Source organism: Ascochyta rabiei, chromosome 3 (assembly GCF_004011695.2).
Source record: "Ascochyta rabiei chromosome 3, complete sequence".
Taxonomy (NCBI): Eukaryota; Fungi; Ascomycota; class Dothideomycetes; order Pleosporales; family Didymellaceae; genus Ascochyta; species Ascochyta rabiei.
In genome coordinates, this window is record NC_082407.1 from 852,702 (window position 1) to 867,185 (window position 14,484).

Sequence of the window (14,484 nt, forward strand, 5' to 3'; positions counted from 1 at the left end):
TTTCATTAGACCAGCAAAGACAGCTTGTACGATGAGATGGGCCGAGTTTGGGTCAAATATGGGTACGGCGTTGTTAGCATTGCAATTGATTCCATTGAGCAAAGAAAGAAAGAGAGAAAGAAAAAAGTTCCAAGTTCATGCTTGATGGTGATGGCGGTAGAGGTGCAGAGTTTATTCGATCAAAGCTTGCATTGCGTCGAGTAGACGGTGCGACATCCTTGTTGGCCAAGAAGTGCCACCGGTCTCTGTTCAACGCTTGTCCATGAGTATCCTACTGTGACCCTGCCAACACAACAACACCTCAACGCCAGCTATGCAATGCGCGGAATAAGAAAACCCCTTTACTTCAGCCGTCCTGATGGAACCGTCAAAGATGGCTGCCTCACGCATTAATTCCATGTTTGACTGCATGTAGTCACCGCTCACTTCTTCGCCTTGCTCTTCTTCTTCTTCTTCCCACTCGGGCTCTCCACCATGAAGGCGTCGTCGCCCATCACGCTCCCTGCCACGCTAGCCGCCGGGGTGCCCACTACGCTGCCCGCCCCCGTAACACTGCCCTCGCGACTCCGCATCTTCTCCTCGTCTAGCTCCTTCATGAAGTCGCCCTGGATAGCGGCCCTGCGGCTGTTCCACCACTGCGACTCCTCGGGTGCTTTGGCGAGGATCTCGTCGAGGCGCTCGCGGATGTGGTTGTTTTGGGCCATTTCCGAGGCGGACTGGAAGATGGACTGGCCCCAGTTGGGAGCGAATGCATTGGCCTTGCGGTGTTGTTAGCAGCGCTTCCTTGTTGGGTGTGCAGTCGACAGTCCTTGAGCGACTGCGGTGGGTCAAAGACATACCTCTTGTACAACGTCTCTCAGCTCCTCCTCAATCTCCTTCTCCGCGCGCTCGAATCGCTTCCACAGATCATCGCCAACGCTGCCCCGCTGCAGCAGAACCTGGAGTGCTTGCTTTGCGTTCCGGATTTGCACGATGCGGTGGATGTCCTCTGTTGCGCGGCGCAGGAGCGCAGCCTTGAGGATGCTGTCTGGTACTTTGGGGTCTTCTTGGTGGAGGAGCGACAGGTAGATGTTGCGCTGGAGATGTTGCGGGAACCAGGGCTCGAGAGAGGAGGCGGCGGCGGCTTTGCGCTTGCGGTAGAGCGACGAGAAGACTGCGAGGGAGCCGAGGAGGATGAAGAGGTAGGCAACGGGGATCAGCAGCATAAACCAGTCGACAGCGTCGAAGGGCCACATTTTGGAGGTGGGCTGCTGTGCAGACTTGCTTCACGGATATGAGTGTGTTGCAGAGAGGGGGTTGTGTCCTGGAGAGTGAAGGTGTCCAGAAGCGGGCGGTCCGGACGTAAAAGGAGCGACGGTAGGAAAGAAGCGCACGGCGGGCGTGAATGTTTGGACACTTTTGTGATTCAGAGTGATTGAATGATGCCAGATGTTCGTTCACAGGGCGCGCTAGCTTCGCGGCGGGACATCCCTGTCGGCCGTGGGTCGTGCCTGCCTGGTTATGACGACCTAGTTCGGCGAGCTTCCAACACGCGCGCCCGGCAGCGAAGACTGTCGACCTCTCGACCTCTCGACCTCTCTACCTCTCTTCCTCGCTTCCTCGCTTCCTCTTGACCGCTCTTCACCTGCTTGCTCGCCCAGCCGTGCTCTTACAGCCGGCTTCTCACCTGCTCGCTCCTCCCTCCACCACACCCACCCGCTGCAACCCACCATGATTCTCCGGTTCGTGAGCAAAGAGGGCCAGTTCCGCCTCACGGTCGAGCCCACGGCCACCTTCCCGGACATCCTGCCGCAGGTGGCGGAGAAGCTACCCAAGAACGCCGACCTTGCGAGCGTCGCCGTCAGCAACAAGCCGCAGGGAGGAGACGCCAGGAAGTTCACCTCGCTGAAGGGCGTCACGTTCCAGCAAGTCGGACTATCGTACGTAGCTTGCCCCATGACGCCCTCACAGCTAACCTCGCCCCAGTCACGGCGCGCAACTCTTCCTGACCTTCGACGAGCAGTCCACCGCCTCCAACGGCACATCTGCCGCTCCGTCAGGCGCCGCTCGCCTGAACGGCAAAGCCGTCGAACACTCCGACATGCCTTCCGTGCCCCTCGGCGGCCCCACACAGCTGATCAAGAACCCGTGGGAAGTGGTCAAGCAATCGCCGCTCGACGACCGCCTCGACAAGCTCGACGGCAAGATCCCACGCAAGCGCGACGCCAGGATGTGCACACACGGCCCCAAAGGCATGTGCGACTACTGCATGCCGCTGGAGCCCTACTCGCCAGACTACCTCGCCGAGAAGAAGATCAAGCACCTGTCCTTCCACTCGTATCTGCGAAAAGTCAACTCGGCAAAGAACAGGCCGGAGCTCGGAAGCTCCTACATCCCACCGCTCAACGAACCCTACTACCGCGTACGGCCAGACTGTCCCTCAGGCCACAAGCCCTTCCCAGAGGGCATTTGCACAAAGTGCCAGCCCGGCGCTATCTCGCTCAAGCCGCAAGAATACCGCATGGTGGACCACGTCGAGTTCGCGTCGATACAGGTCGTGGACGATCTGATCAACTTCTGGCGAAATACGGGATGTCAGCGGTTGGGCTTCTTGTACGGCAGGTACGAGGAGTATACCGAGGTGCCGCTGGGGACCAAGGCTGTTGTAGAGACCATCTACGAGCCGCCACAGGTCAACGAGCTGGACGGCATATCACTGGGCGAGTGGGACAATGAGAAGGAAATCGACGCCATTGCTGCCCAGTGCGGGCTCCAGAGGGTCGGCGTCATCTTCACAGATCTCTTGGATGCAGACAAGGGCGACGGCTCGGTCATCTGCAAACGACACGCTGACTCGTACTTCCTCTCGTCTCTGGAAATCACATTTGCAACACGCTACCAAGCAAGGTATCCACGGCCATCCAAGTGGAGCGAGACCGGTCAGTTCGGGTCGAATTTTGTGACCTGCGTCATTAGTGGTGATGCGGAGGGGCAGATCGGCATCTCCTCGTACCAGGCATCAAACTCGGCGGTGGAGATGGTGCGCGCAGACATTATCGAGCCCTCAGCCGAGCCCGCAGTCATGCTGGTGCAGGACGAGGCGGATAACAACAACCAGAACCGGTCACGATACATTCCCGAGGTCTTCTACAGAAGGATCAACGAGCATGGCGCGAACGTACAGGAGAACGCAAAGCCAGACTTCCCTGTCGAATACCTGCTAGTCACACTCACACACGGTTTCCCCACACAGCCAAATCCCCTCTTCACGGGAGGCAAGTTCCCGATTGAGAACCGTGAGATCATGGGCGAGATGGCCGATGTGTCGGCGCTGAGCAAGTCTCTCAATGCAAAGGCGAATGGTCTTGCGCTCAACACTACGAATGGCCTCAACGCCATCTCGAACTTCCACCTACTTTGCTTCATCCACAACCTAGGCATACTGTCAAAGGTAAGTCGCCTAACCCTACTAACCCAATCGTGTACTGATGCACGCCGCAGGACGAAGAATCGCTTCTGTTCAAGGTCGCATCGACACACGACACATCCGAAGGCTCAGCGCTCCAGCACACAGGAGGCTGGGCGACGTTATTAACGATTCTCAAAGAAAGTGGTGAGCGCCCCCCTAAACGATCTCATTTCACCTCACCTTCGTCTTCTTCTGCTCCGCATTCTGCCAATAGGGGGGCGGCTCATCGCGACCTTGCGCGACAGCCCTCCAACGGCTCCGACTCCGATTCTGTTCAGCTGGCTAAGAGGTTGAAGGCTAGTAACTTGAAGGGACAGTAACGTTGCCCTGATGGTGAGGCCTTTGGTGTGTAGGTCCGATCGATCGAACGCGTGCGTGAGTGGCAGGTGATGGACGGAGCATGGGATGGCGTCGTGTGGGGGAGAGCCTTTTCAGTCGACGATCCTGCAGGCTAGGTAAATCCTACAAAATGCCTGGCATGGCTCGAAAAGCTTTCTGCCACGTTGAATCCACATACACTTGATCCTGAATCCGGGTTTCTCTCCTCTCCTTTCCCTGTCTGTGCTCGCTGGGCATGATTCGTACATGGTAACACTACTTACTGCTCTACATCAAGCTCCACACAAGACACCCGCGACCCTGACGCCCAGATCCAGCACAGCCAAATGCTCGTCTCCGCCGTCCACAAGCCTCTTGTCCGTCTCGCTGAAGACGGCGGCCAATCTCACTTTCTTGATATCCTCGACCCGCTCGTCGAACATGACGTGCTCGTACAGCTGGCTGACTGTCTGCGTTGCGCTCCAGCCCTCGGCAATCATGTTCTGCACCACCCTGGCGATCTCGTTGTACCGTATACTGCGGGCCGAGGAAGTGGGGAACAGCGAGTCCGAGAAGGTGGTCAGCGTGGCGGCAGGAATGACGCCTGCGATCTCGGCGATGGCTTGCAGGGAGACGGTGTTGGTGTTGGTGTTGGCGTTGTCCGGGATGTCGACGAGGGTGGTGTCGGAGTCGAAGTCCATGTCGTCGCCGTCGGCATCCACGATGCGTTTACGCTTGCGGCCCGTCGTGCCCCTGGGCGTCTGCATGGCGCCTACCAAGCGCGCAGCCGACTGCAGGAAGGTGATTGCCTTGCGCAGATCGCCGTCTGCAACGCGGACCAGCTCTTCGCTGACGCCCGTGTCGAGCGCCACGCCCTCGAGCCGGGCAATGTCGTCGACGCGCTTCACGGCGTTGCCCTGGTCGAGGCTCTTGAAGCGGAACTTGCTGCATCGCGACGCCAGCGGGTCGATGATGCGCGTGACGTAGTTGCACACGAGGCAGAATCTCGTCATCTTGCTGTATGTCTCCATGGTTCGTCGGAGGGCCGACTGCGCGTCCTGCGTCATGCTGTCCGCCTCGTCCAGGACAATGATCTTGAATGGCGGACACGGGTGCTTGTCTCTGTAGCGTACCATCTTGGTGCCCTCGGCGCTGTCCTTGTCCTCCGTCATGACGTTGTGTGTGGGCGCCGAGCTGAGCTGCTGGCGCGCAAAGTCCTTGACTTTCTGGCGCACGATGCTGATGCCGCGCTCGTCGGAGGCGTTGAGTTCGAGGACGCGTGACTTGATGAGTTCGGGCCCGTAGAGCTGTTTTGCGAGAGCGAGAATCGTCGATGTTTTGCCGGTGCCTGGCGGCCCGTAGAAGAGCATGTGCGGGAGATTGGAGGATTGGAGAGTGCGCGAGAGGATTTGGATCGTGTTGTCCTGTGCTGTGACTTCGGAGAGAGTCTTTGGGCGGCTAGTTCAGGGCGTCAGCTTGGTGTGGTGCACCGTGTTGGCGAGCACGGTTACTATTTCTCGACCCATGGTTGCAGCCGGTCCGCTTGTTGCTTGGTACCGGGTGCTTTTGAGGAACCGGCCACGGCAGCGGCCTGTTGCCGGGCTTTGAGGTTGAAGAAGTCGGCCATTGTGTGTGGTGCCGTGTCGTGTCGGTTGGATGTGGTGCAGGCGAGCATGAGCTAAAGTGCGACGCGCGACGCGACTGACGAGCGTGCGTCGCGTGTTCACGTTCAGCCGGACCGAGTCCGCTCATCCTCCTCCAAACTCGGCCACTTCAGGCAACCACCACGAACAGTACCCCACATATGCTGGACTTGTAGAACATGTCATCTTGCCTAGTAAAGAATGCGAGCGTCGCCGACGACGCATCGGTGGTCGCTTGCATAAACTCCATCATCAAACACATTTGGCAAAACCGCGTACCCGTCAACCTTCCACAAACCTTGCGAGCTGCTCTCTGCAGCATCCTCGCATACGCTTTCTGTCGGGCCAAGCCAGATGAAGTCAATCCTCCCTAGCTCGTCCTTGTCTTTCTCTGGTTGGAATCCAGTGAAGGTCGTCTCCTCGCCATACCTGCGCTTGGGAGGGACGTAGTTGTACAGGTCGTACACAAAGTTGCTCTGAGCCATACCGAGGTAGGCCTCCTGGTCGGTGAACGAATTGAAGTCACCAGCAAGGACGATAGGCAGCTTTGAGTTGTTGGACCATTGTTTGTGGACCCGCTTCAGTGTCTCCAAAATGATCGTAACGCTGTTCTCTCGGCTTCTGGACCCCTCGTTGTCGAGATGGGTCGCAGATGCCAGTACCCTTCGCTTGCTGGACTTGTGTTCGAGGACAGCCACGGTCAGTATACGAATGCTGCCGGCGTCCCACCCTATGCTAGGCTTCTCCGGCGTGGGACTGAGCCATACCGTCTCGGAATGAACAAGGCTGAACACATTAACTGGATAGAGAACCGGACTATATTCACCCTTGATACCACCGTCGTCGCGACCCACCCCGACATGTGCCCAGATGGGACCATCTGGGGGCGGCTCCTTTCCATCTTTCGACGGTGGAAGTCCATTCAGGCCTCCTAGGATATCGATGAGCTGGTTGTGGAGGACCTCTTGCAAGCAGATGAGTGAAGCAGTAAAATCGTCCATAGACTCCAGGTTAGCACGTGCAGCGTGAGAGCCATCGAGATAGCGGGTCTCGTGCTGTAATTGGTTCAACACCAGAGGGAAGCGCTCCGCCCATGGCTTTTCGTTTGTAAATGGATCAGATGTTGCATAGCGAATGTTGAACGATAAGACACGGAGCTGGGATGAAGAGTGTGAAGTAGCAGTCGAACCAACGGGCAACCAAGGCGACGAGAATTGCTTGGAGAATGGCCAAAGCTGCATCGCGAAGACAAGTCAGGTTGGAGGGAAGGTAAGACGACCGAAGCTACCGGTATAGCTTGCTGCTTGTTGTTACTGTTAACTTCTCGCCATTAAAAGGCGTTGGAGTGTGATGGCTGCTGTCGTGTACAGCAAGTTGTCGTAGCCGTGTGAGTGGAAATGAACTTCAAGCAATGATATACATACCAGAGGTGTTTTCCAATTGCAATGTTAGAAGGCAGCTCGCGTTCTTCAGAGCCTCTTCCGGAACTCTATCCGCGCCTCCTCGCCAACAACGGCGCCTCTTTCTCCCGTGCCCCGCGCCGACTAGACCGGCATGTTCTGTCTAATGATCTCGACGACCGCACAAGGGATTCCTCGGCCCAACACGAGCAAAGCCACGTTCATGGCATCATTCGGCAAACCGTTGATGCTCTACCAGGATGGGTTTGATGCCCGTGGGGTACATGGCCAATGCAAGGCTTCCCCGCGGAAGAGCTAGCCTCATAGAGAAGATGCCTAGGCATCTCGTCTGGCGTGACGCGCACATGCAGGTACGAGACAGTGCGCCATGTGAACGGCGGTATGGCACGAGGGGCTTGGAGCTGGGCGAGGCAAGTGGGGAGATATATAAGACCTCTGCAAGATCTCTGCAAGACCTCTGCACTCCGATACAAGGCTGCTTCGAAATAACGCAACAGATTCAACGTCATTCGCTTGACCGAGCACCCCACTAAAGTCGTATTGCATTGCATCACACCCCACTATCAATTCGACCACAAACAAGAGACGAAGAAGCAAACCTACATCATAGTCACCATGGCTGCTCCAGCATCTATTAATATCAAGAATCTCCAAGGAAAATGGGTCATGGTACATGACTTTCACCGTCCACTCTTTGGTCCTCACTAATGGTCCACTGCAGAACAAAAGCCTCTCTGATGCCTTCGACCCCGTCCTCTCCCTCCAAGGTATCGGCTGGCTTACCCGAAAGGCCCTCAATGCGGCCACCGTGACCCAGCACCTGAAGCAGCACACGGCCGAGGACGGCACCTCTACACAGATTGACATCGACCAGCTCGTTTCCGGCGGTCTGAAAGGCAGCTCCGAGAAGCGCCCACTCGACTGGCAATGGCGCGGACACTCCGACTGGCTGTTCGGTACCCTCAATGGTCGCTCGCGATACACCACACTCGCTTCTGTGCTTGAGGAAGCAAAGGGAAAGGGGGCTACAGAGGAAGACGCCAAGTACCTGGCCGAAGGTTGGCTGAAGGAGACAGAGGAAGAGGGGGTGGTGGAGAGCTTTGTAGACAATGAGGGCAACAAGTGGACTGGGTGGCAGATTTGGGGATTTGCTGAAATTGGCGGGGAGAGGAAATTTGTGCGGAGGGTTGTGGTGAGGAAGACAGACAAGAACGAGGCGCAGAGGGTGAGGCTGGTGTACGACTATGCTGGAGAGTTGGCCTAGGTACGAGTATATTTACTCTTCCCTACCTTTTATCGAGGTGTCAATCGCAGTTTCTTCCGCGTACCACTTGTTCGTGAGCGCTTTCAATCCTCTTTGAATAGAGTTGCATGTCAAATTTGAAACTATGCTGTTTGAAACATGGGATCACGTTACCTTGTCACGGAACGCAAGACATGGTGTAGCGCGAAACATCCAAACCACAAACCTCGACATCAGGGGCAAACTCGAACACCAACCTCACAAACATGGCCTCACATTCTTCGCCTTAACACCTAGCTCAAGTGACAGGTCTGATAGTTCTAGAGAGTCAGATGTCTCTCCATCGCAGCCCTGAGTAGATGTATCTTTCTCTTCTCAGGCACCGTCGTCTTCCATTCTATTCTTTTGTTTGTCGGTCTTCATCACAGTGCAGTGCGCTGGTAATTTCTCTTCTGTCTATTGTGTGTAGCCTCGTCGAACCTCGTCGAGCCTCTTGCGCCTGTCAGTCTGTGGTTGCACGATCGTTCATCAAACGCCCCACAACCACTGGTCGAAACAAAACATTTTGTACCATCACTCTTCCCAGCGGGCGCTTCGCCACAGGTGCCACCAGCCATATAATCTACCCAGGCACGCAAGAATCGGCGCTGGACGTCCATCTACTTCTTTATTATCGTTTTGCTGCTGCATTCACTCCAACACAGACCATTGTCCGGCTCTCTTTGGAAATCGCATATTCGGCTGCATCTACAAACCCTGTTTGGTTTCCCCGGCAAACGGACGTCTCCACTTCATCTTCACCTTCATCGTTTCTACTGCTTGCGGGTACCTGCCTACACAAGTCGCGCTTGCCTTGTTTGTCAACAAGAACAGCAACAACCGCACGTTTTTCCACGTGAAGCTCTAAACATACCACGGTATCAGGGCGCCACATCCAGCACAACATCTACTATCGCAAACATGAGGCCCACAACTATCCTGACGGTCAGCGCCATCACTGCCAGTGCTGTAGCCTCCACCACGTACCCCAACGTCCACGCCGTTGTAGACCTCAATGCGCGCGCCATGGATCCAGCAACCATGGACCCGACCAAGCTCTCCGTTCTCTCCGTCCTGAAGACTGTGATGCCCACAGCTACCGGCACCGACGTTGTCCTGCCAACAGGCGGCGCAACTCCGCAGTGGTACAAAGACCTCCCCGCAGACGTCATGGTCTTGCTTGTGCAGATGTATCCTGTGGCTCAGGTAGCAGCTGTGAGTGGGACCTCGAGCATTGCGGCGAATGCATCCTCATCTTTGGCTCAGGAGACACTCGCTGCTTCCCAGACTACTCGGACCAGGTCTCTGGAGCTTGTGTCCACGGCAACGGGCAACGCGACCAGTCTTTCCACTGGCTCATCAAACAATGTTGCAGCGAACGGCACATTGCCTACTGGTGCGCCTAGCCCGTCGAAGTCTACGTTCTCCACTGGCGCTAAGAATACTGTGAGACTGGAGAGTTGGTCTTTTGTCCTAGCGCTGGGTGTTACGGCTTGTTTCTTCGCTCTTGCTTAGTGCGCCGTAGGAGGACTCGTGGTGTATGGTGTGAGAGATGCACAGTTGCACAACCTGTTTAGACAGGTGAGAAGGGTCGATGATTGATAGTAGCTGCGCTGTGCGTGGTATATTCACGCTCTGTTTCGAAGCTGATGACTTATACGGCATGATCGCCACAGGCTGAGCGTCTTGGGTACAGTCTGTTCGTCTGAGGGACGCGAAGGATGATGTAATTCTGGCTTTTCAATGGGTGTGATTACAAGTAACGGGGCCCCTGCCGGAAAAGGGCTGGATGAGGCGCAAATAGTTTCTTCTCTTGAGACATCCTAATGTATATTTCTTCTTTAGTCGGTCTCGTTTGCGGGATCAATTCTCAGTTGGGGTAACTGCTCTCCTCAACTACCAGCGTAGTGCAAACGGGCTTGTACACGGTCCGTATCACTGAGCGGATACAAACCCGTAGCCAATGTTCCACGCAAAAGTCACACCTCGTCTAGTGCACGAGCCAGTCACTTGCTTGCCGCACAAGCACGTCACCCAAGACACTGAAGTCCTGGGTGAGCAAACAGGCTGCCTCGTACGCCTTTCGAGAACCTCTCTACGCAGCTCGTATCCTCGGGCCTGGAAACACTGCCACTGCGCCCCCTCCCGCAACCATGGCATCTACTCCGCTGATACTCGCCCTAGTCGTGCTCACCGCAATCATCCTCGTTCTCCTCATCATCGGGGTCTTGATTCGCTACACGCGCGAGCGACGCTCCCGCCGCAGCCAACGCCGTGCCCAGCTCAATCGCGACGCCGCCCTCGCAGCCGAGGACGCCGAGAACAGTGCCCGTTTGCACTGCACTTACCAGCCGTCTGGGTTGCCGCATGGTGCAAGTCATCGAGTGGTTGATGGCGCGGTTGAGGGGGTGCAGTTACAGACCCTGTTCAGACCAGAGAGGAGCGATAGTGGGGATAAAGCGGAGATTTGGTTGAAGAGGGGTGCGAGTAATGATTATACGAGGGCGGAACATGGCAGGGTTGCAGATGGAAACGGGAGAGGTGTGTTGGGTACGAAGACTGTGAAAAGGTTGAGCAGTGATGGCAATGTAGGAGCGTGGGATGTGGTGGGTGGCGGGTCGAGAGATAATGGTATTGATGGCATTAGACGGGTGCGATGACGATGGATGATGCAGCTGAGCGGAGGGAGTGGAAGTGGCTGCGATGTACTGTACCAAGTGTGCAGATTGAGATGGAGGGTAGAAGGGCGTTGGATTGGCGGTTTCAATTACACAAAAAACGTGTGGGATTGAGAAAGAGAGTATTTGCAAGGCAGCGATACCTATCTGTACGTTCATGGCAGACAGCAACCGTACGCTGCGGCGTGGTGCCTGGAAGAAGTTTGCCTGCATATGTGCGCACTTTTCCCTTCACAAAGCATCCTACTCCAGAGCTTCTCTTTCGTTCATCCGTCCAATGTCTCATCGCAATCACGAACCTTATTCTCGATCGCGACGATACTGTTGTCGTTGTACGTAATTTCTACCACTTTCTAGCCAAGTATTCATAGACGAATCCCTCGTCATAGAGCCACCGCCAGGGGGCTGGCCGAACATCACCCCAGACACTATACGACCTCTGAACGAGACTGACGAGGTCGTTGACTTGATGCGCCATTTGCCATACCTTAAAACTGATGGTTCCCTTAGTCACGAGGTTCAAGCTGCACCGTATGCGAACCTCGCAAACTGGGCAGCTATATCGGACGGGCCTATAGATAGAGACAGTGCTCCGGGCATATTGTTGTGCTCAGAAGGAGGCGATGGTGAAGGCGAGGCCTGGAATGCTCGTACTCCGTTGGACTTAGTTCTGGCGGCAGGAACAACGCCTACTTCCTTCTCAATACCGAAGGACACTGTATCCACCGGATGAGTTTTTCAGGTGAACTAGCTTTCCTCGAGCGCCAACGAACGAAAAGCTGAAGCGGCCGAGCAAGCAATGAAACAGGCAAGACAATACTCGCAGTCTCATCGCTGGTGATAGGAATAAAGTTTGGTGATTACGCCGTGTTTATGACAGTTGAGGAAATTATATCCATGAAGGAGAGACGACCGCGTGGCAGTCAAGAGTCAGAGAGCCACCTTGGCCCGTTTGAGACACATGGTCGGTGAGTGAGTTGTGGTTGTGATAGGAACGTGGCAGGCACGGTGGAGCCGGTAAGCTAACGTTAGCGCGGGTCGGTCGGTGGTCGGTGCGCGCGAGATCCGTCCAATTTTATGACCACTGTAAACAACTGTTTGTTGTTCTCGCGCGCTCGAACCCTTTCCCTCTTTCTACCAGCTCAGAGTACCGCCATCGTCACACAAACACCGCATTACCTGTCGCGCCACTTTCGCGCCTCTTTGCCAATAGGATCCCCGCCGCCTACCCCACCACAATCACACCCGCCAAATCTACCGCCCGAGCACACGAGCTTCTCCCTCGTCGCAATCAGACCCTCGCAATGCCCGCCGATATGGACATCGATTTCACGCGCCGCAACAAGAAGCCTCGTCCGTTGTCAGAGCACGAGAAGGAAAAGCTGGACGAGTTTGTGGACGCGATCCACTACTCGGCAAGGTGCGTTGTTTACTCGGGACCCTGCGAGCGCGCCCGCTAACATGGCTAACAGATACTCGGATGACGAATATGAATACCGTCATGTGCAACTGCCCAAGCAGATGCTGAAAATTATTCCCAAGGACTACTTCGATGGTGCTAGAGGCACACTGAAGCTCCTGTGGGAAGAGGAATGGAGAGCATTGGGCATCACTCAGGTACGAGGAGCCTAGCTTCAGACCTGCATCTTGTGCTAACTTGTGCGCAGAGTCTAGGGTGGGAACACTACGAGGTACACGAGCCTGAGCCACACATCCTTCTCTTCAAGTATGTCTCCCTTGCACGAAAAACAACAGATTGTCTGCTAACGTCCAGCGCTAGGCGACCAATCAACTACCAGCCTCCTACGCACTAAATCAATGAATACCTCGTCCATTCGAAGGGAGAGCTCGCCGTGCCGATTCAGGCGTTGCGACCGTTGCGTCCACCGACCTAAGATGGCGCATGGCACATTGCCGCGACACAGTCCAGCTTCTTTGTCTATTTTGAGCGCGACACGTTAGATATAACGACGACATGATAATCGCGGAACGAACGACGTGCTGGAGTTAGCGGCATACAGGCCACTTGAACACCTGCGGCAACAGTACCTTTGGGCCCTAGAGGAGAGACCCAGCATTGTACATACAGCTGTTGCACAAGCTCGATGAGGCATCTGGCCACGAAAGAGTGTATCTTAGGCTCATTGCTCCACCTATCAGCAAAGACATGCATGTTAGCTACCGCCGATTCTTAGGGAAAATCATAGTACCAAATCCATCAGAGCGCTTCAGAACCGTGAGGGGCAAATGTCTGGGAATATTTCTTTAGCCAGGACCATAACCTAGGACGCTGCTTCGTACCGAAGCTTACGGTGTTCCTGGAAGTGCCAACGATTGTCTACCCCATCGGTCACATGATATAGGAGAACGCGAAGATCACTGTCGACATCTGACGTCTTGCTTTGATTGGAATCTAGACCCGCGTGCATCTGGGACCCCAGTGCAGTTCATCGCTCGTCTCTTGATCGATCTACGCAATCGGTCCATCTATCTTGACCGCTCCTTCCAGAGCCACCTAACACAGCAGCAGATACAACGTTCTCCGGCGAAAGTAGAGTCTCATGGGCCAGCGCGGTGGGTCTTGTGCAGAAACGCCTATTGATGTTTATAAAGAGCGCGCACGGATGCTGTTGCAGATGACAAAGAGAGAAGATGTCTGCTAATTGGTGTAAAGCCAAGAAAACCTCGGAAGTCGGACTTGCCAAGCCTTTGCTTTTCCTCAGTACTTTCGCCGGAAACCATAGTGTGTCCACACCCCACTCTGTTGATTATCTAACATTGTCCAAGGGACAGAGAGACCTTGAAGGGGGTGAGCCTGCCATGGGTAACCTGGAGGCGTAGACCACACTATAGTACTGTGAATATTACAGTCCTACCTACCAAACACGCGAAAGTGCTTTGGCGCCGTAACACATTTCTGTATGATCTTCGACATGACTCTGGGAAATAAAGTTCTTCGATCTATATAGTGACGATTTGTTATGCCAATATAGCGGCGCGGCAATACTTGACTCCAAATTCGAATCGAACATCCTTCGAGATCATCCCAGGACCAGTACATCGGCACGTACCCCGGACAGAGTCGGCCCGGGGTCGCCCCAGTGCTGGGGCTAAGGCACCGCTGCCAGTCACATGCAGATCTCGGCAAAGATCTCTCGTTCCAAAACGCTTCACGGGGCAGATCTCAAACCTGTTTCAGAAGGCAGAGCGACGAGCGCAGTCTCGAGATTAATTGCAGCCGCCTGTGCCTCTGCCATGTACATATACCGAGTCAAGATAGCACAGATTACACATACCGCTCAAGAAGAGCGCATCAGAAATGGTAGGCTGGGGGCGTTGAATTTCGTCCATAGGTGCGATTGCTGCATGCGGCCTCTAGCAGCAAGTTTGGAGCTGCTGACTCTCAAAGACTAGCCTGGTAGTTTACGTACAGGTATCGATTCTGTCAGCCTCTGATCTCTTAGAAGGTTGGACGTTGCCTAACCTGTCGCGGGAGGCTTGATTCCGTAACGTGGCGTTGCACGGTGGCAGACGAGTGTATGACTATGACACAGGGTGAGCCTTTGGAAAGTACATGACGGAGATTGGCGGACTCTCAACGGCCGGTCTCGGAGCGGTGGAAGCTTTTCCTGAAGCGTGAGCGGTGAGGGCTGGGGTGGGGATTGCATCGTGAAGGGTCCGGAGACACGTGCGG

At 55.2% G+C, this 14,484-nt stretch overlaps 8 protein-coding genes across 8 annotated transcripts, besides 4 other annotated features; 5 read left to right on the forward strand and 3 right to left on the reverse strand.

Annotated features, from left to right (window-relative positions):
• The first annotated feature begins 100 nt into the window (after positions 1 to 100).
• Positions 101 to 127: a tandem repeat.
• Positions 128 to 422: 295 nt separating this feature from the next.
• On the reverse strand, positions 423 to 1,235 carry EKO05_0001938 (Translocation protein S66; the record flags this gene model as incomplete). Its single annotated transcript, XM_038942210.1, has 2 exons — positions 423 to 758; positions 840 to 1,235. 2 exons carry the CDS (start codon positions 1,233 to 1,235, stop codon positions 423 to 425), a joined length of 732 nt encoding a protein of 243 aa, XP_038795405.1.
• Positions 426 to 456: a tandem repeat.
• Positions 1,236 to 1,553: 318 nt separating the features above from the next.
• Positions 1,554 to 1,587: a tandem repeat.
• A 123-nt stretch (positions 1,588 to 1,710) lies between these two features.
• Positions 1,711 to 3,768, forward strand: EKO05_0001939 (nuclear protein localization protein 4; the record flags this gene model as incomplete). The annotated part of the gene is made up of 3 exons (XM_038942363.1): positions 1,711 to 1,919; positions 1,966 to 3,430; positions 3,481 to 3,768. 3 exons carry the CDS (start codon positions 1,711 to 1,713, stop codon positions 3,766 to 3,768), a joined length of 1,962 nt encoding a protein of 653 aa, XP_038795406.1.
• Positions 3,769 to 4,059: 291 nt separating this feature from the next.
• Positions 4,060 to 5,393, reverse strand: EKO05_0001940 (Subunit of heteropentameric Replication factor C (RF-C); the record flags this gene model as incomplete). Its single annotated transcript, XM_038942324.1, has 2 exons — positions 4,060 to 5,224; positions 5,278 to 5,393. The coding sequence occupies 2 exons, from the start codon at positions 5,391 to 5,393 to the stop codon at positions 4,060 to 4,062; spliced, it is 1,281 nt and encodes a 426-aa protein (XP_038795407.1).
• Positions 5,394 to 5,600: 207 nt separating this feature from the next.
• On the reverse strand, positions 5,601 to 6,650 carry EKO05_0001941 (uncharacterized protein; the record flags this gene model as incomplete). The annotated part of the gene is made up of 1 exon (XM_038946822.1): positions 5,601 to 6,650. One exon carries the CDS (start codon positions 6,648 to 6,650, stop codon positions 5,601 to 5,603), a length of 1,050 nt encoding a protein of 349 aa, XP_038795408.1.
• Positions 6,651 to 7,445: 795 nt separating this feature from the next.
• EKO05_0001942 (uncharacterized protein) lies at positions 7,446 to 8,094 on the forward strand (the record flags this gene model as incomplete). The annotated part of the gene is made up of 2 exons (XM_038942342.1): positions 7,446 to 7,499; positions 7,552 to 8,094. 2 exons carry the CDS (start codon positions 7,446 to 7,448, stop codon positions 8,092 to 8,094), a joined length of 597 nt encoding a protein of 198 aa, XP_038795409.1.
• A 939-nt stretch (positions 8,095 to 9,033) lies between these two features.
• On the forward strand, positions 9,034 to 9,627 carry EKO05_0001943 (uncharacterized protein; the record flags this gene model as incomplete). Its single annotated transcript, XM_038946823.1, has 1 exon — positions 9,034 to 9,627. One exon carries the CDS (start codon positions 9,034 to 9,036, stop codon positions 9,625 to 9,627), a length of 594 nt encoding a protein of 197 aa, XP_038795410.1.
• Positions 9,628 to 11,259: 1,632 nt separating this feature from the next.
• EKO05_0001944 (uncharacterized protein) lies at positions 11,260 to 11,523 on the forward strand (the record flags this gene model as incomplete). The annotated part of the gene is made up of 1 exon (XM_059635801.1): positions 11,260 to 11,523. The coding sequence occupies one exon, from the start codon at positions 11,260 to 11,262 to the stop codon at positions 11,521 to 11,523; it is 264 nt and encodes an 87-aa protein (XP_059491784.1).
• Positions 11,524 to 12,094: 571 nt separating this feature from the next.
• Positions 12,095 to 12,604, forward strand: EKO05_0001945 (Cyclin-dependent kinases regulatory subunit (Cell division control protein cks1); the record flags this gene model as incomplete). Its single annotated transcript, XM_038942250.2, has 4 exons — positions 12,095 to 12,210; positions 12,263 to 12,407; positions 12,458 to 12,516; positions 12,571 to 12,604. 4 exons carry the CDS (start codon positions 12,095 to 12,097, stop codon positions 12,602 to 12,604), a joined length of 354 nt encoding a protein of 117 aa, XP_038795411.2.
• Positions 12,605 to 13,321: 717 nt separating this feature from the next.
• Positions 13,322 to 13,511: a dispersed repeat.
• Positions 13,512 to 14,484: the final 973 nt, after the last annotated feature.